The 26,923-nt window shown below is 51.2% G+C and overlaps 1 protein-coding gene across 4 annotated transcripts in view; it reads right to left on the bottom strand.

Moving 5' to 3' along the window:
- Nucleotides 1-12,753, bottom strand: part of CRHR1 (corticotropin releasing hormone receptor 1) — a 39,232-nt gene extending 26,479 nt beyond the window's left edge. For 2 of the 4 annotated variants that reach the window (XM_080678626.1, XM_080678625.1), the window contains exon 1: nt 12,290-12,520. In XM_080678626.1, the coding sequence (XP_080534752.1) occupies nt 12,290-12,322 (33 nt within the window). In that variant the 5' untranslated portion in view covers nt 12,323-12,520. Of the gene's footprint in view, nt 1-12,289; nt 12,532-12,631 lie in introns of those variants that run through there. The other 2 variants (XM_080678627.1, XM_080678624.1) reach the window with 2 other exon arrangements.
- Nucleotides 12,754-26,923: the final 14,170 nt, after the last annotated feature.

Consider the following 26,923-nt stretch of genomic DNA (forward strand, 5'->3'; position numbering starts at 1 on the left):
CCCGACCCCAGCAACCAGCGATTTCTCCGTTTCTTTGAGTTCCATTTTTTACAAATTCCATATATAAGAGGTCATATAGGGTTTGTCTTTCCCTGTCTGACTCATTTCACTTAGCATACTGCCCTCAAGCTCCATCCATATGGTTGCAAGAAGCAAGATTTCATTTTTTTTTTTTTGTGGCTGAATAATATGCCAGTGTAGATATACCACATTTTCTTTATCCATCAATGGACACAGGTTGTTTCCATGTCTTGGCTATTGTGAGTAATGCTGCCATAAGTATGGGGGTGCAGATACCAGTTCGAGATGGTGATTTTGTTTCCTTTGGATACATACCCAGAAGTGAGATTGCTGGATTATGTGGTAGCTCTATTTTTAATTCTTTGAGGAACCTCCATACTGCTTTCCACTGGCTGCACCAGTTTATATTCCCACCAACAGTGCACTCGGGTTTTCTTTTGTTCTCCTCCTCACCAGCATTTGTTATCTCTTGCCTTTTAATGATAGTAATATCTCATTGTGGTTTTGATCTGCAGTTCCCTGGTGGTCAGTGATGTTGAGCTCCTTTCTATGCACCTGTTGGCCATTTGAAACTCTTCTTTGGAAAAATGTCTATTCAGGTCTTTTATCCATTTATCAATTGGATTATTTGGGGGGTGTATTGAATTGTATGAGTTCCTTACATATTTTGGACATTAACCCCTTATCAGATGTGTTTTGTAAGGTCTAGCCTGTTTTAAGCAAAGCCAGGAGAAGAAAATCTAAATATGAAAAGAGGAGGGGTTATAAATCAAGATTTCTTCAAAAAGCTGGCTCCCCTGTTGCATTTAAAAACCAGGTTGCAGAAATAAAACATGAGCAGTCAATTCTCTGAAACCTGTCTGTGCCTACAGGAGATACACCTGTAGTTACAGAATGACGATCCGGGAGGGCAGGGCCCACGGGTAGTTGTGCAGTTTCTGCCCTGCACAGAGGTGCCAGCCGAGGTGTCAGTGGGGGTTAGAATTGCCGGCTGTGCACCAGCGGAGCTGGGCCCTGAGGGGGTGCTTTTTCACTAGCCAGGGTAACCCTAGACGGGACAAAGAACAGCAATGCCGATGCCCTTTCTCAGCCCTCTTGACTGCCCAGGACTTCTGAGCACCCTCTTCCTGTCCGTCTTGCCCCTGCCAGCCACCCTCCCCCCCCCCGACCCCCCACAGCCTCTTCCCATGACAGCCACAACCTGTCCCATCTCAAGGCAAAGAGCCTGCACTTTCCCCCAGAGTGGGTGAGCAGTAAAAGACTATTCTAGGCAGACAAGAAATAATTTATTATTGCATTTAATTGACTTAAATTACTGTTGTGCAGAGAGGAAAAATGGGAATGAAAATCTCCTGCCTACAGTTCAGGGAGGGGGACATGCCTGGGTGTTCCCCGCCTCCAGGCCTTCTCCCTGGGCTCAGGGTGTGCCCCGCCCCCGCCCCCGCCCCCTGCTACTTCACTCCTCTGCTCCCCTAATGAGGCTCCCCTAATGAGGCTCCCCAGCAGAGCTGAAAGCAGCAGGCTGCCTGTTTCACCCCTGAGGAGCAGAGGACCTGGGAAACCCCAGCTCTGGAATATACACACCCCATCCCAGGGTCCCAGATATACTATACGCTTGGGTCATAAGCTCCCTGAAGGCAGGGTCTGGGTTTGGCTCTGTCCCTCAGTGGAGCCTGGCATAGAGGAGGTCCTGATGCATGTTTGTTGAATGAATAAGTGAATGGCTGATGCAGAAATGAGCAGATTGGTTTTCACTTTCTGCCCCCTTTGACCAAGGGGTCCCATCATGATTCCCACCAGGACGTTTGATGGGTTAATCTCCTAGTCCTGCATCTCCTTCCCGGCCACCAGGAGCTCTCTCTTGCTCTTGATCTCCATTTCCTGCATGGATCCCCACCCTGGACCCCAGAGGGGTATGCTGAAGGAAAGCGTGTTTGGGGTGTGAAGTGCAGGGCTGAGATCCTGTTCTGACTCTGACAAACCTGCTCTGTGATCATGGACAAGTCACTCCCCTGCCCCTCCCACCTGTTTCCTGGTCTGTAAAACGAGGAGGGTAGTGTGTTCCCTACGCTCCTTCCTTCCCAGGTCTGACTACGCTCTGGCTCCAGGGCTGATGGGGTAGAAATTCAGACTTCTGACTTTGGGGTCAGAAAGACCCACACTGGAATCTTTTATCCACTTCTTCCTCCCTGTGTGATCTCGGGCAAATCATTGAACATCTCGGAATTTCAATGTTCCCATCTGTAAATGGGGCTAATAGGCGTGAAGTATTTATACCTTAAAGCTCTTGGGGAGATTCAACAATATGGTGCAGTTAAAACAGCATGGGGCCAGCACAGAGTAAGCAGTGAACAAATGGTAGTGATTACTACTCTGTACAAGTTGCTTCCCTCCTGACTTGGCCTTCTCCCCAGAAGCGCTCCACGACAGGTCCCCTGCCCACCCAGGACACCAACTTTCCATCACCACTCTGTCCCCAGCAGCCACCAGCAAAAATGGCCCGTGCATGACAGTCAATGATGCAGATTTGCTGGCACGGGGAGGGGTGGTGGGCAGCGCCCTGGAGTACTGCTGACCTCCCCTGACCCTCCCACCCCCCACCCCCGTCTAGCCTCCTTCTCTGACTCTCACCCATTCATTTCCTCCCCCTCCAGTTAGGATTCTTTCAACATTTTCTCATAGTCTGTGCCTTCTTGGCCTCCTTGACCCTTTCCTACCTACCTTGCTCTCTCCTGGTCTTAATCTCTACACCTCTTCGTTTTCCCCCTTTCTCTTCCTTTCTTTCTTCCCTCCCTCCCTCTCTTCTTTCTTCCCTCCCTCCTCCCTCCCTCCCTCCCTCCCTCCCTCCCTCCCTCCCTCCCTCCCTCCCTTCCTTCCTTCCTTCCTTCCTTCCTTCCTTCCTTCCTTCCTTCCTTCCTTCCTTTCCTAAATCCCAGCTTTTACTGAAGACTTGCCACAGTGCCAGGCCCCGTGATTTTTCTCATTTAATCCTTCTCAGCCCCAAAGAGTTGGAGCCGGTAGTAGCTTCCCATGGTCCAGGTGTTCCAGCACTGGGACTGAGCCCCTGCCTCCCTCCCACCCCCACCCCCACCCCCAGCATGGATCCTCCAAAAGAGAAGGTGTAGCTTTCTTTTCCCTCTTGACCTCTAGCTCCGGGCTGGGGCTGCAGCCTGGCTCCCCAAGAGCTGGCAGTGGGAAGGGTGGGGGGCGGGAGGCAGCAGCAGGGCCCTGTCAGCGGGGACTCAGGAAAGGTTGAGTTTGGTTCTCCCAGGAGTGGAGCCTGGCTGGGGCTCTGATCTTGTCCCCCCGCCCTGGGGGCTGCTCAGCGGGGGCTGAGTATGGCTCCCAGAAACTGGGGAACCATCCCTGAGCGGGCACCAGTTACTCTGGGAGACAGCCGAGGTGTATGCGGGGGACAGTGTGTGGAGACACCAGCCACACAGGTGCCACTGTCAGCTGCGCTCTCACCTCAGCCCGCTCTCTGACACGTGTAAAGTGAGGGGATTTCACTGTGGGTCGAACAGGGGTGTCCTTTGAGAAGCTGCCTGTGGAAGGGGATGCGGAGAAGTCTGGGAAGGCAGAGTGAGATCATCTGTCGGCTGCAAATTAGATTCTATTAGAAAATAGGAGTTTGGAGGCTGCTTTTTCTGGAGAAGCAACTGCTTTCCAAGGCCATGGGGGTTGGCTTAAAGGGGACTGCCACTGAGCAGTGAGATTTAGGGCAGAGATTAGCAATGACCATGTAATTGTCCATAAGATAGGCAATGGCCCTGTCTGTTTCTTTGCCTGTGAATTAGATGAAATCAGAAGTTTCCAGAGAGCGCTTGGCATCCGAGAGACAGAAAATTCTGGCTCAGGCTCTACTCTAGAGATTCTGGCTCTGCAGGTCTGAGAGGAATCTTGGGACTCTAGTGTTCAGTGCTCTCCAGGTGATTCTAAAGTGTCACCAAGTGGAGGGTAACTGAACTAACCCAGTGGTTGTTAACAGGGGCAGTTTTGTACCCCAGGGGACATGTGGCAGTGTCTGGAAGTATTTTTGGTTGCCATGACTGGGATGGTGGTACTGGCATCTCGTGGATGGAGGCCCGGATGCTGCTCGACATCCTAGAATGCACAGCCCAGCCCCACAGCAAAGAACCACCCAGCCCCACGTGTCAACAGTGCTGAGATTGGGAAACCCTGGGCTGGAGGGTTTTGCAGCTTCCTCCCAGCTCTGAAAACACCCACCACCTGTCCATCATGGAAGTTGAAAAGGAGGAAGGAAGGTGGTGAGAGGAGGGGAACTCTGGAAAGAATGGGAGAACAAGAGAAAGGGGCCTTCAAGACAGGAAGGGTCCCTGGATCGCACTCTGTCTAGCAAAGCCCATGGCCTTGAACCATCCATGTGCCCACCTCCTGGCCTCCGTCTGAGGACGGGTTCTGGTGGGAATGACTTCTCCTGGCCAGTTGGGCAGTCCTTCCCCTCACTGAGCTCCCCGGGGGTGGGGGCATGCAATGCTCCCTGTCCCCAAGGCCAGCTCCTGAGAGGCAGGAGGCAGAGCTGGTCTGGGAGCCCTGAAAAAGATGGGGATCCCTTATCTCTGGGGAGAACAAGGGCTAGAACCAATATGGGGCTGAGCCCTGTGAGCTTTGGGCACCTAACCATCACTCACCAGAGCCTTCAAACCACTGAGTGTCATGAGTCTTTCCCCACCTCTGTGACAAGGTGCAGCTTGATGAGTGAGAATGAGGAGGGGGAATGGAATGAGGAGGGGGAAGGGCTCTGAGTAAACCAAAGGTTGCTGCCCTCCTGGCCTCTGCCCCCTCCACCCCGACTCCACCCCATTCTTCCTGCTTCCGTCAGTCAGCCCAGTCCAGCCCAGGCTGCCAGAAGAACCTCTCCATCCTCAAGTCCTCACAGCAGGAGGTGCAGAGCATGGCCTGTGGCCAGGCCTCAGGAAAAGTGAGTCAGGGATCCCCAGCATTGAATTCTGGCCCCTAGGGAGGGCTTTAGACCAATGCTTCTCAGAGGGTGGTCAGGACTGGTGCAGGCTGCAACTGTCACTGTGAGTAAGCGAGTAAGTGTTTGGAAACTTTGATAGGAATTTGTTCACATGTGCTGTTAATAGACTCATCTCATTTAACGAGTCTAGACCAAGCATGTCAAACTCTCCGCCTGCGGGCCGCATGCCTCGTTTATTTGGCCCGAGTTAGCCTTTGAGTTTGACATGCTTGGTCTAGAGTCCAATTCAGATGTCGTCCAACTCTCCAGGTGAGTCCTGTGTTGCAGGCTGCACAGTCATCACGCACAGTAGGCCCACCTGTCCATCTGCCGCAGGTTGGATGACTCCACGTGATCCTTCCCCACAGCTGGGTTGAGGAGCCCTACTTTAGCTGGGGGAGAGAGCTCGATGGCTGGCTCATCAGGGAAGGCCCCACGGAGGAGGAGGGTCTTGAATGATGGTTAGGCTCAGTGTCAAAGGGAGGAGTGGGGGGAGGGGGCAGTGAAGGCTGGGGGAAGGACCTCCCCAATGAAATCAGCAGGTCCACACAGGCACTCCTCCCCCTTTATTTTCAGTTCCTTCTGAACTCCGTGGGGGGTGTTCTGCCCTGGGGATGGTGGGAGGGTGTGGGCTCACCGGGGAGCTCCTTCCACAGACATGCATCAGCAGCCCCCACACCAGGGGTCCATGTGGGGTCTGGTTAGTAAACGTCTCCAAGGTAACAGGCCCACTCTTTCTGGGGCTCTCTGGTAGCCCAGGAAGGCTCCAGGCAGCAGGTTAGGGATGGGTAAGTGATTCTTGTAAGAAATGGAGATGGGGTGGCAGTTCCAGGAAATGCAATCTCTGACTTCAGAACCAGGGACACATGTTCTCTCCATGTTAGGAAGAGTGTTCAAAGCAAGAATGAACAAAAAGACGCACGGGTCTTTTTCTTGCTATCAATTCTCTGCCCCTCACCCCATCTCTCTCTCTCTCTCTCCCTCTCGCTCTCCTCTTTACTCCATAACTTTCTGTCCTGATACTTCTCTCTCTCTTTCTCCAACTTTAGCCAGTGGTTTCCATCTTGGCACCACCTTTGGTTTCTTTCTTTCTGTCTGCCTCTCACTGTCTGTCTGTCTGCATGCCCACACCTCATATAATAACATCGTCCACCCTGAGCAGGCCCACGGGCACTCAGCTGGGCATTTGCTTCTGACAGTGGGGCCAAGGGCTCCCAGCGCAGGGGGCCTGGATCTGTGATGGCTGGGCCTTATACAGCCCAGGGCTTTCCCTCAGCCCTTCTCCAGGGTAGCCAAACCCCTCCTGAACCCCATTTCCATCCCAGCCTGCACAACCCAGCCCTTCATCCCCAAGCCTCCCTCCTTCTTCCCCACTTAACTCTGTCCCCACAGTGGCGGGGCTGCTGTTCCTCTATAAAGGGCTGTTACTCCTGGAAACGACTCCTGTCAAGGAGGCCTGGGAAACACGACCAAGGGGTGGAGGCAGGGGGATAATCCCTGCTGTAAATGGCAGCGGGTGGGTGGGGGTATCCATGCATCCATCTCTGACTCCAGCCTGTCACCCTAGGCAGGCTGCCTTCCTTGTACCTGCCAGGGATACTGAACAATACCTTGTCCCAACCCTCCCAAAGGTCTCGACCTCCCAGCACTTAAAGGTTCAACTGTGTCCCGCTGTGCCTTGCCATGGGTGGTTTCCAGATTGTAGTCAATCAGTCAGCGTAGAACAACCCCCACCTCCTAATTCTGCAGCCTGGGAAGCAGATGGACCAGTCTGGCCAGTTTCTGTCCTGGGCTCTGACCTAGGCGCCCTGGCTCATAGCCAGATTGGCAGGAGGTTGGGAATGATTGACAGGTGGAGGGGGGGCAGGTACCACAACTCTCACCTCTAAACACCTCCCTTGGGCTGCTCTCTGAGGACCAGCGGAGCAGGGGGTGGGATCCTGAAATTGCCAGTGTTTCTAGGGCGGAAAGAGTAGCCACAAAGATCCCAGAAATGGTTTCATGGCTGCTGGGTGACAGTTGCCACAGAAAGCATTTGGCTAAAGCAGTGGTCGGCAAACTGCGGCTCGTGCCGCGGTTTGCCGCTCTGTTGACTAATGAATTTGCTGACCACTGGGATAGGGGCCTTATCACAGGAACAACAGCAGCCTGTAATTATTGGAATCAAGAGTCTAAAGCATTTGAGTTGGATATTCTGTGTACAGGGAACCACCTCTTAGAACTGCCTCTCGACATGCCCACTTCACAGAAAACCCAGTGCATGTCCATATTCCCCCGTCTTCTCCCCTCCTTCCTCCCTTCTCCTTTCCAGCCTCTCAGTTTTGTTCAAGCAGACACCCCTTACTCTGAAATGAAATGGTTAATAATCTGTCGCTTATGTAGACAGACCACAGATTGATTACCAGAGGGAAAAGGGGTAGGGGAGGTAGGAGAGGGTAAAGGGGGATAAATAGTGATGGAAGGAGACTTGACTTGGGGTGGTGAACACACAGTACATATACAGATGATGTATTATAGAATTGTACCCTGAAACCTATATACTTTTATTAACCAACGTCACTCCAATAAATTCAATAAAAATAAAAAAATAATCTGTTGCTTAATAGAATCCAGCTAGTTGTTTTCAAAATAATTATTTGCACCAGTGAGTTAATCATCTTGTATTATCCTTCCTACATGTCTCTATTTTTATTGTCAAATGTTCTCACATATCAGAGATGTTCAGAGGGCCAATTGCAGGTACATCAGTCCTTTGACCTTTGAGCTCAGCTGACAGCAGGTGGCCCCATCCTTTCTCCCCAGGGACTGTCCAAAGGACCTGGGGCAGGAGATTCTACACTACCAACGACTCCTTCCTCCAGCTCCTATCCCCTCACAATTCCTCCTTGTGATGGTTTTCCTTGGATTAATCAAATTTGGTCAGATTGATTACGTGACTACTCTATCTAATATCTATTAAGCAGTTACTATGTGCCAGACACTGTGCAATTGTGCTTAATTTCACACATGACATTTCATGAAGTTACTCTGATTATTCCATAAAGTAGGTTCTATTTCCCCCCTTTTTGCAGATGAAGAAACCGAGGTTTAGAGTGATAACCTAATTTGCCCAGAGCTTCATAGTAGAGTCAGAATTTGAGCCTAGATCTGCTTCACCTGATGTTTTCATTTGTACAAGGAGATGCTATCACATTGAATGGAGTGAGGGGTGGCCGGCCAAGAGAACAAGTCCAAAGACCAGCATTTAAAAAGGACTTGATGGCCCTGGCTGGTTTGGCTCAGTGAATGGAGCGTCAGCCTGTGAACTGAAGGGTCTCGGGTTCGATTCCAGTCAAGGGCACATGCCTGGGTTTCGGGCTCAATCCCCAGTGGGGGTTCGGGGGACATGCGGGAGGCAGCCAGATCAGTGATTCTCTCTCATCATTGATGTTTCTATCTCTCTCTCCTTCTCCCTTCCTCTCTGAAATCAATAAAAATATTAAAAGAATAAAAATAGAAAGGACTTGATGGTGTTCCTTCCAAGGGACTCTGCTGATAGGAGCCCCCGAGAATCTAAGTATACAGGAGTCATTTGTCACTAACAAACTCATTCTTTGAATATAACACTGGAGCTAAAATCGCAACTTGGCCTTAGCTCCAAAATGGTCTCACTCTTCCAGACTCCTGTGCAGCCGAACCCTGCTGGCTGCTGATGCTCTCCAAGGAGCCAAACATTAGAGAGTGCAGCATGGGTTTTCCAGCTGAGCTCGTCCTCACTGGCCCTGGGCCAGTGTCTTGCTTTTCCATAAATCTATGTCCTCCTTGAGAACTGGACCGGCCCGAGTCATGCCCTTCCAGGGCTGGCCATAACAAACGGGAAGGGCGTGGCCTGGCTCTCAGCCCCCTTGCCTACCTTACTTCTGGTGGTAGCTAGGCCAGTTGTCCTCACACCCATGGCAGCCCATGGCCCCACAATGGGTTCACTTATTTTCCCTTGGTATCCCCCTTGCCAATGCTCCCCTCAAAAACCCGGCTTGCCAAAGAAACAATTTGGAAATGACCCAAATGTGCACCGATACAGGGATGCAAAGAACATCCATTCATAGGGAATACGCAGATGCTGACAATCTCCCTCTGGAAGCTCAGGAATAACATGGGACAGACTCAGGCTGTGACACAGTAAGTGAGAGGGCGTGTCCGTTGGCCAAACCTGCACTTGAAAAAGGGCCTGCAGGGATTATTATTTTCAATAGGTTTTTAAAATTTGATTTTTTTAGAGATAGAAAGGGAGAGGGGTGGAGAGGTGGAAACATCGATGAGAGAGAAACATCAATCAGCTGCCTCCTGCAAGCTCCCTACTTGGGATGGAGCCTGGCAACCCAGGCATGTGCCCCGAACGGTGACCTGGTTCATAGGTTGACGCTCAATCACAGAGCCACACCCGCCGGGCTGCAGGGATTATTTTTAAATGGTAACAGCTGTGTTAGGAGGGTGAGGTTGCAATAATTTTATCCTCTGGTTTCCAAACTTTGTATAATGCAGTTAGATTGCTTTTATAATAATGACAACAGCAATAAAACCAGCTCCCTCCTCAAAATTCACTCTCCTTTAATAACCCACCCGTCACACTCACCAGAACCCACAGTGTTTGAGCTACACAGGGGTCTCCCTTTGAGGAGCTGTGGCTGGTGGGTAGGTGACTCAGGGGTGCTCCATAGCCCCTCCGCTGGGGATAGAGATAATATTTCACCTGTCTCCTCCTTCACATCCACAAACACACAAGCACACCTCATTTCTCCCTCATTCACACTCACAACCACTCTCTCATGCATACACACACATTTCTCTCATGCACACTCCCCCCCCCCCCCCAACACATTTTCCACACACTCATGTGTTCTTGCCCCAACACTCTCCCCCAGTTCTCTGTAACCAGTTCAGGGCCTCCGAGTGGATTCTTTCCCAACACTGACTTGGTGGGGACAGAGCTAGATTTTGGATTAACTGCCCTAGAGTCATACTTTCATGCTGACGAAATTACCTGCGCTCTCATCAGGCAGAGGGTGAAATATAAGTAGCTTATAATGTTTTTCTGATAAAAGCTAACAAAACAAAACCTTAGCGCCACAGTGCCTGGGTTTGAATTCTGGCTCCAACACTCACTGGCTGTGTCACTTTGACCAAATTACATAGCCTCTCTGTGCCTCAGTAATAATTCCTACTTCCAAGGGCTGTTATGAGGACTAAGTGACTTTTTTTTTGCAAAGCATATAGAATACCCAGTACGTTCTACATGGTACATAAATAAAAGAAAGAAAAGTGATTACTTAATTGCAACCAGCATTAGCTGCCCATTCATTCACTGCCTCTCACTCATTCGGTATTTATTGAGCACTTACTGAATTCATTACCATCAATTCACCATCTAGTAGGAAAAACACATAGGCATCAACAGAAAAATATTTTCTTTTAGAAAAAAGTGATAATTCTAAGCAGAGATTTGCGCACGATTCTAACAAAAGCCAAAGAAAGAACATTTATGTATTAGCAAGTAAACTTAAAAAGGAACAAAAAGAAAAACCCCTACAGTTTAATCCTTTGAATCCATTTAAAACATCAAATTTGGTCTGATTTGTGGATTTAGACACACTAGCCTTTTGGAGACTATTGCCTGCCATTCAATGCCATCTCTTCAACCTCTCTGGATGTTTTCCTTCCTACCTCCATCTCCCTGTCTTCTTGATCACCCAGAAAATAATCTCTGGGTTCACCCCCCAGTCCTCAGTTAATGGATGGTGAAGGGGATATGGGTTCCATTGAACCAACCCTCAGTCATTTTATGTATTTTTAAAATATATTTTTACTGATTTCAGAGAGAAAGAGAGATAGAAACATCAACGATGAGAGAGAATCCTTGATCAGCTGCCTCCTGCATGCCCCATGCTGGGGATGGAGCAGCAACCCGAGCATATGCCCTGATGGGACTCGACCTGTGATCTCCTGGTTCATAGGTGGACACTCAACCACTGAGCCACGCGGGGTGGGCAACCCTGAGTCCTTTTAAAAACAACTTATAAATATTTGGGAGAAGGGGGAAGAGGATGGAGAAGCCCCAGTAACTCGTAAGATCTCAACTGATGAAATGGCAGCAGTTACATTTTAAAATCTTGCTGGTGTCACTCAAACCACTTTGTGACTTGGTATAGGTACAGTTGCTTTAATAACTGATGGAAATGAAATTAAGTCACTCCCTCCCCCCCCCCCCCCCCATTCAATTCTTGTGAATGTAACCGTTTTTAAATGCACTGAACCCAGTCAAGCTGGCTTAGACCGTGGACCCTGCGGAGCCCGGATCCTCAGGCAGGAGCCATGAGGAGCTTCCCGGCCGCAGCGCGGAGGCCCACCTGCCTCCCCCTCCGTCTGCTGCTTGCGTGCCCACACCCTGCACTCGGGACCACTTTGGAAAACGCTGGGCAATAGCAAGTGGCGGCTGTCACTAGCCGTGGGCCTGTCGACCCCAGCCCTTCCCGACGCACACCATCCGAGGGCTGCCCCACCTGCCCCGGAACTTCAGCCGGCAGACTCTGGACTTGCGGTCTGGCGACTTTCCTAACTCCGGGCGCCAGAATCGCATCGCCAGACCCGGGGCAGGAGCGAGCCGGCGCGGGCGACTGCGCAGCTCGGGGACCGAGTGCAAAGGCTGCGCTCCCGCGGGGGGCCGGCGCCGCGGAGGAACTGTACCCTGTGCCGGGTGCACCGTCTCCTCCCTGATTCTGCGATATTGCTCAAAGGCTCGGAGGCACGGCGGACAGTTATTTCCTCGGATTTGTAGCTCTTCGCGGAGGGAAGGGGCAGGAAGAGACAGAGCGGGGTGTGCGGAGTGGGGGAGTAATGCAAGGGTGCTGGGGCCGGTAGGCGGGTGGGGAGCCCATCTCCAGAGCCCCCAGTCTCGGGTCAGGTCTGCATTGGCGGGGTAGGAGGTGGAACCAAGCTAGGACTTGCAAAGCCTAAAGCGATTTCTCCTCACAGACCTGGTTACCCGGGTGGGCGGACCCCTCCCCACGACAACATCCCGGCAGCTTTGCCACCACGATTCCTTTTTTCACCTGGGTTCTCGCCCGCCCACCCCACGCCGGCTCCAGAGGTCCAGAGAGAGGGATTTGGGCTGCCCCTCAAACCCCGGTCGCGCCCAGACCTATGCTCAGCTCTGTCCAGAGATCCCCCCCATCACACCCACAGTCCACCCACGTCCCGCGCCAGCCCAAGGCTGGGGGCGGCCGCCTCGAGGGCTGACCGGCTCCCGCTTACCTTGATGAGCCGGAGCCGCGGGCGCCGTCCCATCCTCGGGCTCACTCGGTCACCGTCCTGAACGCCTGGGTCCCTCGGACATCCCAGAGGAGCGCGCGGCGGTTGCGGGCTCGGGCGGGCGGGGTGAGTGGCTGGGCTCCTCTGTCGCCGCCCGGCCGGGCCCGGCAGGCTCTCGCTCTCCCCTTCCTACGAAAGTCCGGCTCTCATTTAGCTCTCGCCCTCCCGGAGCCCGCCTCGCCTCCGCCGCCTCCCCCTTGGTCCGCCCAGCCACTCGCCTCGGCTCCCCGCCCCCTCTCCGCGGCGTCCCTCCCCTCCCCTCTGCTCTCTCCTCTCTGCGCTTACCCCCTCTGTTCCCTCCCCGCCTCCTTGTCTTCTCCTCTTCCCTGGGCCTACTCCGAGCGCCCTAGCCGCGCTGACCCCCTTTCCCTGCGCCCCGGGTTTGCAGCAATCGGCGGGACTCGCTGGCAGCGGTGGCGGCCGCCGCAGTCTAGGGAGAAGCCAGGGATTGGGGGTGGGGGGGTGGGGTGAGGGTGAGGGAGAGGACAGGAAAAGGAGGCGGCCTCCCACCTCCCGTCCGACTTTCACTAGGGGCCTGGGGAGTCCAAGGAGTCTGGGGGAGACTTGGGGGGCTCAGGCGTATCTAAGAGAGAGGCTATTGGAGGCTGGAGAATAGGGCAGCCCAAACTGAGCAGAGCCTCCTCGGAAACCAGGTGAAGAAATGGGAATTGCGTTTGGGCCGTTCCCGCCCTGCAGCCGGCCAGGACAGGGTCCCCGCCAGCCCTCATTGCAGCCCTCACTCCAGCCGGGGGCTTTGGGCCCTACCCCCAGCGCCTTTGGCATTGACGCGCCAGGTGCGCGCAGAGACGCGAAAGCTCTGCGAGGGTACCCTTCTCATTCATTCATTTTAATTCATTCGTTTGCTCGTTCGTTCATTCATTCATTCATTCTACAAACTAAGCCCCTGCCCAGGGGCTGAACCTGGTAACCCCAAGAGAGGGGTAGACGGCGGTGACCTGCAAGACTAGCCGGTGACTGAAAGCTGTGGAGGGGACAGCGAGCGCGCAATGCGTTACAGCAGGGGAAAGCAACTAGGAATCCAGGGGCAGGGCGCGGAGGAGGCCACAGCGCCCCCTTTCGGCCGAGCCTCCAGGGTAGGGTCAGCTGCCTGGCCAGACATTGGGTCTTCATCCGCCTGGGCTAATTAGCCCCCAAGTGCACCCCCAACTCTGAAGAGCAGGTCACGTCTTCTCCAGCCCTTAAACTTTCTCCTCCAGCGCTTCCTGCTGGACAGAACTGACTTCTCCTACCTTTTTTTTCCTTCCGTAGCCTCTCCTGGCGGAGCATGGTTGCAGAGTGGTGGCTTTGAAATCAAACTCTGAACCTAACTGCCCTGGCTCTGTGCCCTGCGGTGCTCACCCTCTTCCTCCCTTCCACCCATTTCTCAGCACATTGGGCCAGAGCCAGTGCGTTCATGGGTCCAACTGGTTCTTCATTTAGAAAGGGAGTTATTGTAAGAGGTTTTTTGATCCAATATGCAATTTACTCACGAGGACACTGAGACCCCACAGACGGTGGTGTCCAAAGTCACAGAGCTCGTAAGTCTAGTCTTCAGCCTCCTGATTCCCAACTCCACCTGCCCTGATGAGGTTTGGGGCTCTGAAGTGGGGAGGAACATTGTCTGGATGCCAGCTGGTCACACTGGCTTAGCCACACAGGGTGGCACTTTCTAGATAAAGCACTCCGTCTAGAGTCTTGCAAAACCCCCATTTGGTTAGTGCCCCAGAGTTGGTCTTGCTGAATTTGGCACCGACTCACCCCAACCAATCCCAAAAGAGATGGGTGCACCAACCAGATTGCCAATTTATTGTTCTCAACAAAATTGGCAGGTGGTCTAGTGTAGTGCGGTTCTGGAGTCAGACAGCCTGAGTTTGAGGCTTGGCTCTTCTGCTTACAAGCTGTATGAGCCTGGGAAATTATTTAACAGTGCTTCAATTTTCTGATCTTTAAATGTGGTTTTAAAAAAAATTGATTTTAGAGGGAGAGCAAGGGAGAGGGAGAGAGAGATAGATACATGGATGAGAGAGAAACATCAACATTGAGATCATTTGCCTCCTGCACGCTCCCCTCCCCACTGGGGACCGAGCCTGCAACAACAGCATGTACTCTGACCTGGAACTGAACAGGTGACCTCTTGGTGCATGGGTCGATGCTCAACCACTGAACCACACTGGCTGGGCCAGTTTTCTTGTCTTTAAAATGGGGTTAGGAATACCTACCTCATAGGTAGGTTTAAATGAATTATTATTTTTAAATGGCTCAGACTGGTGGGTGCCTGGTCCATAACAAGTGCGTAAAGAAGGTTAGCTATAGTCACCATCCCTATCATCATCATCATTATCAAGGTGACCAGATGCTCAGATGGATGTGCAGCATGCTCCCTCCCTCTAGGCAATTCTTTGTGGAAAGCAGAATTCCTGATGAGAAGGTCATAGCAGCAGGAGATTGTGGAATCAGAGGAGGGAAAGCTGGCGGGTCCTCAGGGAGGTTTGCCCAGACACTGCAGAGGCATCGCTCCCCAGCCCTGCCCGAGACCTTGGAGCTGGCTCTCCTGGACCAGACAGCTCCAGATTTCAAGATTTCATGTTTTTCTCTGCTTATTACACGTCATCAACTTTTGTCTTTCTGAGCCCCTTAATCTTCCTCTGACTTGATCTTTAAATATGCTAATGCCATCGATCAGGATGTAATCAAGTCTTGCTCTTGCTGCCTTTTTGGCCTGGGATTCAGACCTTCTCTTTCTAAAGAGGCAGCTACAGATGGCTCAAAATTATCCTCTTTTCCCCCCTTAAGCTGAGAGGAGGAAGGCTGCTGTTTCACATCATGACCTACTTATTTATGGTTTTGGCCTTGACCGCCTCAGGGGGGTTATGAGAACCTCGTGTTTAACACCCCTTCTGAGAAAGGATTCCATATCTCCTTTCATTTGTCCTGAAACTGCATCCTTCCACCTTCAAGATCCCAGCTTTCATCCGCTCAGATACCACTTGCCAAGGCCTTCCATGCTTACCCCCTTTCAAACTCCCCCCTCCTCCAGCCCCTCCAGCCTGCTGGCTTAGGGTGATCTCCTTAGGCAGCCTCTCCACAGCCTCTTCAGGGCAGCCTTCTGCTCCATTCCAGCATTCTCTTCCCAGCTTGACCCTTCCCAAACTCTTCTGACCCCTCGCTGGCCTTCTCCTCTTCCTGCTTAGGCCCATACCACCGACAGCTTTCATTCCCTTAACCTGCCAGATTTGGAAAAAAGGGAAAATATGAGAAATCTGAATAGGAATAAAAGACAATTCCATGTCCTTCAGATGTGGTAACAAGTAGTGATGGGTGGGACCCGGCAAGAGAGGGCTGAGTCTACGGGATTCCGTTGGCTTTAACCATGAGTGTTCCAGTGAGGTCGACGATCTGGAACCATACTTCTCAGCCTTTGTGCCAAAGAAAAGGCTATTGATTTTTAAATTTCTAATCTATTGCAGAATGATACTATCACAAAATACAGTGGGGATGAATTATTAGAAAAATGACATAAAAAGAAAGACATAAAAAATAATAGTCCAATCTTTAAAACTTTTAGGTCTAATGGACATAAAACACTCTGTCAAATTGCTTTAAAAATGTCTAGCTGCTCACTCAATTTCTGTGTGTACCTTATCATGAACTGGCAGAAAATAGTTTGCAGACAGGTCATGCTTAGACTAACACTGGTCTAGAATGCTTCTGAAGTATGAGGTCAGGGAAATGACAGCTTATAAAACTGCATGGACATCAGGGGAGATGGTGTTAATTACTCCATTCATCTGTGCATTTATTCAACAAATATTTAATGAGCAGCAACTATGTGCCAGTCACTGTTGGATGCTAAGGCTAATAAAGATTAATAAAACGGGGCCCTAGCCCTCAAGATGTTCACAGACTGGAAGAGGAGACAGCCACTTTAATGAATAATTAAAAGCCAGTAAAATTAGGTCAATAATAGACTGTGGTCATGGAGGCAGAAATATTAATTCTGCCTGGGGTCAACAAAAAAGATTCTACCTTTAGTTCTGGGGTCCGGAGGCAGATCTTTAATCCTCCATGGCCAACTGGCATTCAATAAATACTAGTAAGTTAACTTGTATAAAATGCTTAGCATGATTCCTGGCACACACTGAGTGCTCCCAAAGTATTAGCTGTTTTTATTTTTAAATCTAATATATTATCATCATCATTGTCAATCATGATCCATCTCGATCTACCAAGCACTATGCTGAACTTGGCTTGGGACTGTGGGGTTGTAGGTAGCTTGGCTGAGGGAAGAGGGCTAACTGGTCTTAACCCAGCCCCTTTTTCAGAGGGAAGATCTTCTAGAGGAGGTAGGAGTTGGGTATTGAAGGAAGTGAGTATGAACAGATGAAAACAGAGGGAGACCTTCAAGGCAGGAGGGTCCCTTAGAGACACACAGCCAGAGGAACAAGTATGAGGCCAGGGGAGGAGACTGGTCTGATGGGGACACGTGATGGGGGTGCAGTGACTGGGAAGGCCTTGCAGAGGTGGAGGCAGACAGTGCTGGGCTGAGGATCAGCTTGGATAAGGGGCTTGAAATTATTCATTCTCTCATTTAGAACAACAGATAATAGCAATACCAATTAAGATTTGTATGACAGTTGGTAACATGCAAAGCTCTTTCACAAACATTTTCTCATTTAATCCTTAACAACCCCGTGAAGGAGGTATTAATAACCTCACTTTACAGATGAGAAAGCTGAGCTCAGAAGCTGATTCCTTGTCCAAGGTCACACAGCTGTCTTTGGCACAGGACGCGTTGCAACCTGATGTCCCCAGGTCCCGCTCCAGCTATTTCCCAGTGTACCACTGAAAGGTGAACCGAGCCTAGACCCCCAGGGAGCAGTGATGCCACCCCAGGATGCCTTGGCTCCAGGAAAATGGTGTTCTAGTCTTTCCATTTTTCTTTTTCCAGTGGATGGACAAAGGGAGGAGCAGAGACAAGCCCAGGACAGAGTTCGGTAGTGATAGCAGGCAGGGGTGGGCCACTCAGCCACAGAGGGCTCCTTGGGTGACCTATAGGCTTCTCCTTCTCCTCTACTCAAGTCTGAGTCTGTATCAATAGTGGGCAAGTGTGCTTACGCTGGGCACAACAACCATATTTTTGCATTTATTAAGTGTGGTCGAGAGGGCCACTGAAGGTGTTTATTTTTAAGAAAACTCTGAAATGAGTTTTCCTGGGAATGTCCTGGAAGTGAAAACAGATCAAAGGTGCCAGCCAGATGTGCAGAGTCAAAAGGAAAGGCACACATTCATACACCTTTACAGAGAAATAGCAAACCTCTAGCCTAGACCAGTCGTCTCAGCCTGGTACTTCTGCCCCCAGAGAACGTTTAGCAATATCTAGAGACGTTTCTGGTTGCAACAATGAGGGAAGAGCTATGAGTGGGTAGAGGTTAGGAATACCACTAAACATCCCATAATGCACAGGACAGCCTCCTCAGCAGAGTTATCTGGTTCAACATATCCATAGTGCTGAGGTTGAGGCACCATGACCTAGGCAATAGACCGGTACCATGGACAGCAGAAATCCAGGCTTTCCATGGGGCTATGATGCAAACCTAGATTTTCTATTCTGCCTGCAAATCACGGAAAATCAAGGGCTCTCCACTGTACATGTCCTGAACGCCATCATTTCCAAAACACAGAGGACTCAGGGAAGCCACTGGGGTAACACCAATGGTGGGGGTGTCCTGCTTAAGGACCCTGATCCCTGCTGGTAGTTGGTAGAGCCAGGACTTGAGGACCCTGGGGTCTTCTATGAACATTCCTCACTCCCCTGCCCCCGCCCTCGCCCCCGGCGAGCACTCAGCCCTCCCTCTCCACCCTTTTTATAGATATAGTTTGTCCCTTTTCTGCTGGTCTAATTGGTAAGGTGCTGTTGTTTCCCTTTTCCAGGTGGGCACACTGAAGTCTAGAGGTTAAATATACCATGTGCCTGTCTGTGTCTCCGAATTGCTGCGAGCTGCTCCTGTAGGGCAGAGACTGCTTCCCATTCGTCTCAGCGGTCCCAGCCTCTGGCAAAGTCCTGGTCTCAGCAGATGCCAAATGAAATGTTTGCAGTTCATTGTGCCAGTGGATTAGACCCCAGGCTCCTGCCTCCAGGGCTGTGCACTCTGTAGGCAGCCATCCTCTTCTGGATCTTTCTCATCACCAGTGAAGCACCTCCCCACTTCTGATGTTTGGCCTCACCCAGCCATGGATGGAACCTCCCAAATAAGCAGTTACAGCTTCTTTTAAAAAAAAAAAAATTTTTTTTTTGTTGATTTCAGAGAGGAAGGGAGAGGAAGAAAGAGAGAGAAACATCAATGATGAGAGAGAATCATTGATCGGCTGCCTCCTGCACGCCCCCACACTGGGGATTGAGCCCACAACCCAGGCATGTGCCCTGACCAGGAATCGAACCCAAATTTCCTGGTTCATAGGTTGATGCTCAGCCACTGAGCCACAACAGCAGGGCGTTACAGCTTCTTGATGTGAAAACACAGCACTGAGCCTTAGCCCAGTCTTTTCACTCTTTCCCTCCTCTTCCCTCCGGCATTCAAAAAGACTCAGGACAGAATAGATTCTTCCTTCAGATTCCTGGCAATGTCTTCACTGCCCCCAGAGAAGCCATGCAAATTAGCACCCCTGAGCTTCACTGCCACTTACAATTCACAGATCAAGACAAAGAGAGACTGAGACACATAAACCAGCGGCAATTTAAAGAAACCCAAACACCAAACCTGTAAATAATATGGGAAGGGAGGAAGTGAGTAGGAATATCAATGAAAGAAGATTGGCCATGACTTGTTAACTGAATCTGGGTGATGGGTACATGGGGGTTTATGGTAACACTTTGTCTATTATTATGCATTTAAAAATTCATAGCATATGAATGCTGCCTGGGATCACTTAGGAAGCACATAGGCCAGGGTTTTATTGTATGTGAGACCCCAAGGTTCCAAAGAGACACCTCAGGACTGGAGTTAGAGGTGGAGGAGGAAGTAGTGATGGGGAGACTGAGGAGGGAGCTCTGAGGCTGCACTTTTGCGTGAACCAGTTTTACAGGTTGGAGTTCTAGAGAAGCTCTCATTTTGGGATCTCATCTTCCAGAAGAGGAAGCAATTTTTCCAAGAGCAGGTGGACAGACTCTGCACCGCACCGAACTGCCTTCCTCAGGCCTGGCAAGGCCCTGCAATCCCTGCAAGATGCAGTGGACCTGAGGCCCAGGCCCCGTGAGCCACAGCGAGGTTGGGGACTGGGCCGTGCCATCCCTGCCTTGAGGTGCCTGTGGGTATGCTGCCTCCCCTGGGCCACTCATTGCCTGATTTCCAAAGCCGGGCCTGTGGCTCAGCGCCAGCTTTGTCCGCTGCCATCTGGCCAGGCCCCTGTGGCTCAGCTGGATGGGGGCCAGCACCTCTAGGCGTGCCTGAGCCGTGGAAGTACTGACCAGGGCTTGGCCCACTGGCCACACAGTAGCAGCTCATTTCAGAAGAGGAAGGCCTCATGCTTTCCCCTGCCGGAGTCCCTTCTGCATGACAAGACTGGCCTGAGATTGGCCACATGGCTCCATCCCCATGTGGTCGGGCAAGGGGGTGACAAGGGCTGAAGTTATTGAGGCCCACCTGCAGGCCTGGTTGGGGAGAAGCACAGAGGGCTCCTGAGTCATGGGGTAGAGGAGGGAAGAGAGAGAGGGAATACCTCTGAGACAGGTGGGGGATCCATTCGCAGGATATAGAGTCTAGTGAGACTCATAAGGGCACAAGCGAGAGTGAGCATGTCATTAATGAAGCAGGTCATTATGGCTGTGTAGGGGACCTCCCATTTGCCCTCCACATCTACCCTCCACCTTTCCCTACCTGCTCTGTGCCTCAGGGCTGACCTTTGTGATTGCATGAATGGGCTTCCTCACCCTCCCACTTCCTGGTGGGTCTAGCCAATAGGAAGACCCAGCTGTAGATCAGCAGAAGGGAGGAGAGTGAGTTGGGGAACTTATCCCACCAGCTCTCTCGCTCTCTCTCTGTGGGGTGGCCATGGGCTGGCTAAGTCCCTGATGCTCTCATAGCAACCTCTCTCCATGACTGTCCTTCAGGGTTTTACTAACTTCCTTATCCCTGGTCCCCTTGGCTCTAAAAACAGTTAGCGTTCACTGGCCTCAGAATACTGCGTGACACCTTGTGGTCTGTCTCCTCAGTCTGTATAAACCTTTATAAACAGTCCCTTTAGTAAACCCTTCTCAAATGATTGGATTCAAGTGGGCCATCTGTTTCCTGTTAAGACCTTGGTTGATGCAGGCTGCTCAGAGCTGAGCTTGCAAATGCGAGTACACAATGAATCTTTTCTTGTGTGTGACCCCAGTGAACTGGAGGGACATGAGGCCTCCCCAGGGAGCCTGGCTGAACAGACAGGACAAGGGGGTAAAGGCAGGATGTGAGACAACCCGAAACAAATGAGCAGAGACACCAACGGAGGGCAGCCTGCTAGACCCGTGGTTGGTAGAGGTGTCAGGAGGACACCTGGGGGTCTCCCCAAACCTCACTAGAAGGATATGGTTATGGGGCAGGGGAGAGCAGGAGGCAGAGGGCTCCAAGACAAAGCAGCAATGCTAAGCTCTGCCTGCGCCTCTCCAGCTGTGAACTGCATGACTCCAGGGGTACCGTGGGGCCTGGGCCTGTGGCTGCTAAGCTCCCAAGGATGGGCTCCATTGGCTGGACAAGAACCTCCTGCCAACATACCTTCCCTGCCTTTCTCTGGGTTCTCCCTGTAAACATCCGGTGGAAGCCAGAATGAGTCCTGGACACCCCCAGCTCCTTGCCATGGAGCCTTCCCCCAGCTCTGCTGGCTGCCTGGTGCCTGCCCTTCTCCAAAACAGCTAGACCCCCTCTCTGGACTCCAGGCCCACTTCTTCCCTGCATCAGGCCCCACCTTACGTTAGGGCTGTGTCCCCAAACCTGCCTTCCAGTCCTGGCCCAGCTGTCCACTCCCTGTGTGACTTTGGACAGGTTGCATCTTCTCTCCTTCTCAGTTATCCCATCTGTGAAATGGTAGTGGTGATGGATGGCATGTTAGGGAACTCTCCTGTCCCTTTCAGACTTGCATAAATTCACAGACCTCTGTCCTTTGTCCCACTGATAGATGATGCAAGAGAAGATAGCATGCTTCATTCATTCATCTTGTATTCCCCACGGCACCTGGCAGAGGGCCCCACCATAAGGGCTGGCTGGCTGGCTGGGTGGGTAGGTGGGTGGGTGGGTGATAAATCTCCCTGGAATGGAGAAAAGCAATTGATTCCATGGCCCTATGTTGATAGAAAGGTCCCCTGGGAACTGCCCAGTGTCTGCCCACTTCCTGACTAATCCCTCATGTCCTCATTTATAACCTGGTCTCCTGAGCAGACTATGCCCTGAAAGGTGCACCGGGAGCCAGTAATAATAATTCTCCTTAAAGGAACAGAGAAACCATCGACCACAGTTACCTCCGGCTGTGAGTCTGAAGGCTCAGGAGAAAGAGCAAGTGTTCATTGTATTTCCTTTTGTTGTCTTTGGATTTTATTTTATTTTTCACATAAGTTACTTTTATAATGTAAAGAAGTCTTTTTGTAATTCTTTTATAACAAAACATTTTTAAAGTCATGATATTTACTTATTTATTCCAAGAAAGAGAACATAAAGGAGACTCCCTTGTCAACGTATATTCTTTGATGCATTTGGAATTTTGTACCATGGGCGTTCAACATCTATTACAAAATAAATGCAAATTTAAGACATCGCTAACCGGTGTATAGATATTCTTATAGAGAAATGAGGCACTTTTACATGCAGTAGCTCACTTCATCCTCATCACAACCCTCAGGACTAACTCTGATCCCTATTTTCAGAGGAGGAAAGCAGGACTCATAGAGGACTAAAGGTTTGCTCCAAGTCCCTTCACGGGTGTGACGTGGCATTGAGATCCACATCCAGGGTTTCTAATCCTGAAGCAAGTCGCCCAATACGTTTCCATTAGAGAAAAGCAAATTGGCATTTTGATGTATGACTCAGTCTCTGGAAGGTTTGTTTATTGTGAGTCAGCGTTGCCGAGCTCCATCCCATTGGAGACAGCTGGAATAACATCATTCCCGATGCTGCAGAGCTGGGGCCGAGACCCCACCAAACTGCAGACATGAGGGCTCCTCACCGGGACCCTAGACGCCTCAACTTTGTCTTGGGAAATTTTACCTTAAATCTCACTTCCGCTTGCCACTCGAAGCAGCCTGCCCAAAGTCTGCTTTCCCTGCTACACGCTAAGCACTATGTCTTGTTTGCCACTGCAATCCAGCACACCTGGCCCTGGGCCTGGCACATAGCAGGAGCTCAGTAGATACTTATCCGATGAATAAATAAACCAATGCCAGGCACCTGCTCCTGCCAGGACATCCTACTTGTACTCCTTGTGACATCCTGCATCTGTGCCAATCACCGATGCACAGGGGCGTAGGGGGTACCTACCAGGGATGGCCAACCTGAGGAGTCTGTGCTTGCCAACTCCAAGTCCCTCTCATTTGAGGACATGTTCTGGGCAAAGTAGCTGCTCGTCTTGTCCCCCCAGGCTGCCCACCCCCAGTTCTAATTTCCCACGTGGGGCTCTGGTGGACAGATGAGACACTGTCCCTCTCTGAGGTGCCGCTCCCAGGGTGGAGTGGAGGTGGCAGTGGAGGGGAGAGGGCTGTGGAGGCCGCAAGTGGCTTCCGGCCTCCCCTGAGCAGCATTGCATCTGGCATTAACTCAGCAGAGCTATGTCCACTTTGCTCATGTCTACGTTTCCACCATCTCTCACCTCTCCCCGTGCACATCCCTGCCTCGCCCCGCCCACCTGAGCTGCTTCTCCCAGAATGACAGGAGGAGACCAAAGGACACCCCGGTTCCATTCTCTCTGAAGCTTGTTCAGATTTTTAATGAACCACAGCCCCACTCACCCCCTGAACCCCACCCCAGGCACCGCTGCCCCTGCCTGCCTTCCCTCCAGCATCCCCTCCCTGACAACCCCACCTCTCCTCCACCCTCCCTCATTCTTCCTCTGCCCCTCCCCCTACTCAGCAGTTGGATTTTTGCTCCACTGGCAATTTCAGCATTTCTAAACCCTGGGAAAGCCTGGGCTCACTAATGAGCTACAGCAGGGTCTCCAGGCTGTGGTGCTGCATTTATTAATCCTTCACTCTGGCAGGCCCGTCATTGACTTCCCAAACCCTTTCTCATCATCATTTCGGCAATCCGATGGAGCAATTTATTGGGCCCCTGTGTGGGCCAGGCTTCATGGGAGGGGTGGTGGAGACGTGGCCCTTTTTGTGTGGCGCTATAATCTTGCAAGAGCAGCTGCAACATAAAGGGCTCCAGGTGTGAGAGGAGAGGTGGCTACTGTGTAGCCAGCAAGCTGGAGTCTGGTCTGGGTCATGCCACCAGCCAGCCGTGTGACCTTGGGCTAGTGCCTTCGTCTCTCTGGACCTTGGTACTTCTATTTGTAAAATAAGGGGTTGAACTAGGTCAGCATTTTCCAAACTGCAGTTTTATAATCCATTACAAGATGGTGAAATGGATTTAGTGAGTCAGAAGCAGCATTCAGAAGAGAGAAGCCACAGATCAGAATCAGCGCACTGCACATAGGAGAGGTGAGAAAGTATTACATAGACAAACTTCTTTCAGTTGTGGGTACACGTGTACATGTGTGTTTGCATGTGGGTGCACATGTAGATAGATTCCTGTGTGTGGTTGAGTGTGTATGCATTGTGTGCATGTGTGTTTTATGTCTGTGTGTGTCTGTGTGTGTGTGGGGGGGGTCACAATATAGAGTGGATTTCTTACCAGGGGTCACAGGCGAAGTATTTTGGGAAACGCTGGTGCAGATGGTCCCTAAGGCTCTTCTGGCTTTGACACTGCATGATTCCAAATGCTGTTAGACGAGGGGAAAAACCCTGAGGGACTCATTCTAGCCACGGGATAGGAAAGGCTTCACAAAAGAGACAGTGGAATTTGTACTTTCAGAGATGAATAGAATTTCAACCAACAGAGAAACGTGGTGTGGGGATGGAGCAGGAAAGGGGGAACTGCATTCCAGGCAGAGGCACCACTGAGCAAAGGACCAGAGATGGGACTGTGCTTGGTCTGCTTGGAGAACAAGCAGGAGTCCTGTGAGCCTGGAGCAGGACGTGCCAGGAGGTTCTGAGGCTGGAAAGATGGGCAGGGCCACAGTTTATGGGGGCCCTTGACTTCCACGTGGGGACTCCTCACAGGGGTGGTAGGGAGCCAGGTGAGGCTTTCAATATCCTAACAGAGTAGGACCCCAAGACTCCACGGTCCTACCCCTCCAGGAAAGGGCTTTGTAGACTCATTTATACTAAGATGTGGCTGACTGGCAAGACTTCACGAACGACCTGTTTTATAGGAATGGTTGGTGTTTTACTGTTGGAAAGTGGCTCTAAAATAGGAATTTTGGAATTTTTCGAGCTGAACTGGACTTTAAAAATGCTTATACGTGATTTTTTCCTCCCAGGGGAATAATTAGCACCTAGGGTCTGACAAAGGATTGCCGCTCTGGATGTGCCGCCTGATGGTCTGTGAGGGGGGTTGTGTGTTCATGTGTTGGCATTTCAGGGACCTTGATGTGTGTGAGGACATTTGGGACAAAATACTGGAAGTTGAGTCCACATGTCTGAAAATCTAATACATAAACAGATGGACTCATTGATCGCTCCTTCTGCAGACGAGGAAGCTATAAACCAGGGAGAAGTGACCGGCCCAAGGTGAAAGTGGGCTGGCACCCATTCCTAGCCCGTTGTACTCCCGAATGACGGTGTGCTGCTGGGAGGGTCGGTGGGAGAAAGGGTAGTATTCTGGGAGACCAATCAGAGAGATCGCTGGAAGGTGGCTTCCTACTCAAAAAGCCTGTAGGGTTAAAATAAAACAGTTCAGCCTGGCTCCCCTCCCCCACAGAAGGCAGCCCCACCCCACCCTTGACTGTCTCATTAATTAAAGCTAGGTTAACCCTGACATTGACCCCCAGCACCCAGGCAGGACTTGGACCCCAGACTCATTTCCTTCCTGATACCCGCAGAGACTGGACACTGAGCAGGAAGAAGTGAACCCATAGGCAACTATTTTTAGCCCAAGAATTGGTTGCCAGGGACATAAGCTACTTCCCTGCCTGATAACAGGGACTCGCCAGTGGTGCTGTTTGCAGGGCCTAATTGTGGGGTTTGTTGTAAAAGGCAAATTGTCAGCACTGCTGTGGCGGGTTCAGTCCTCCTGTCATCAGAATGGAGCTATCTGCCAATTCCTTGGGGCAGGGGAAGGGAGTGGGGTGGAGAGGGGCAGGCCCTGTGCCCTGGGACTGTGTACTCTGCCCCTGACCTTGCATTGAGAGTCCTTGAGCCCAGGAGGGGGCAGAGAGGATAAGAGGGCTGGAGGCTGGACTGGGGACCTATCAGGAGGGGCTGGAGCTGCTGGGCCCACCGTTTTCAAGACTTTCTTGTGTCGGGAAGATTGAGGAAGCTTCTGGTATCCCAGGAAAGGGGTTGGGGAAGGATGGCTTGGACTCGTGGCATCTTAGGGGAAGGCTGGACTCAGGCCTACTTTCCTTATTTAGAAACCCGGAGTAATGATGCAGAACCACCTTATGGGAATGCTAAATGAGCAAAGGAAGGTTGAATGCCGCTGGCCATGGGTTCAACTTTCCTGAGACAAGCTAAAATTGGCTTGATCGTTAAAGCAAAACTCTGTGATCAGGCACCCAGGTCTGTGTTATTCTTTACAATTATTTTTAAGACATATATATATATATATATATATATATATATATATATATATATTTAATAGATGCCACAGAACTTGCACATGATGCAAAAGTAAAAAAGGGCTCAGGATACACCCTGAAAATGTCCCTCCCTTCTCTGCTCTCAGCCACCTCATTCCTCTCTCCAGAGGCTCCAAGGTTGTCCGTTTCTTGGTGCCCTCCCAGAGTCTGTTTATTCACATAAACAAGCAATCTTGGCTGTATATCCTTTTTGCTTCGTACAAACATGCCTATATAATCGATGGCTACTCTCCCCTCGAGGACACTAGTAGTCAGCCTCCAACACAAAGGAACAAGAGGAAACGCAATCCTCTCCCCACCAGGCTGAGGGCAGGACCATGGTCCGGGGCATCAGCCCTTTCACCAAACCTGCAGCTATCAGTGACATCAGCAAGGTGGTTAGGCGGGAACAGAGTGACCACCCGGACATCTGCTGAGCCAAAAGGATGGATTCGCTATGGCCTCTCCCTGCCTGAGTCCTTCCCCTGCTTGACTGTTAACAGAAATGCAGAGAGAAAACCCAACACTCATGACAACTGGCTTGGTGTCGAGGAAAAGACAGGTCAGGTTCAGGGGGACCTGGAAGCCTGGTGACACCCTCCCACCTGGACAAGCCCAGCTGCTGACCACGGGGCAGGGCCTGGCTCCTCCCTAGACCCCAGCTTGCTTCTCTGTAAATGAAGGTGCTGCACTGAATTCCGTTGGTAAATGTGCAGTGAGCACTTATTACATGCCATG

The sequence above is a fragment of the Plecotus auritus genome, assembly GCF_963455305.1.
Source record: "Plecotus auritus genome assembly, chromosome: 7".
Lineage (NCBI taxonomy): Eukaryota > Metazoa > Chordata > Mammalia > Chiroptera > Vespertilionidae > Plecotus > Plecotus auritus.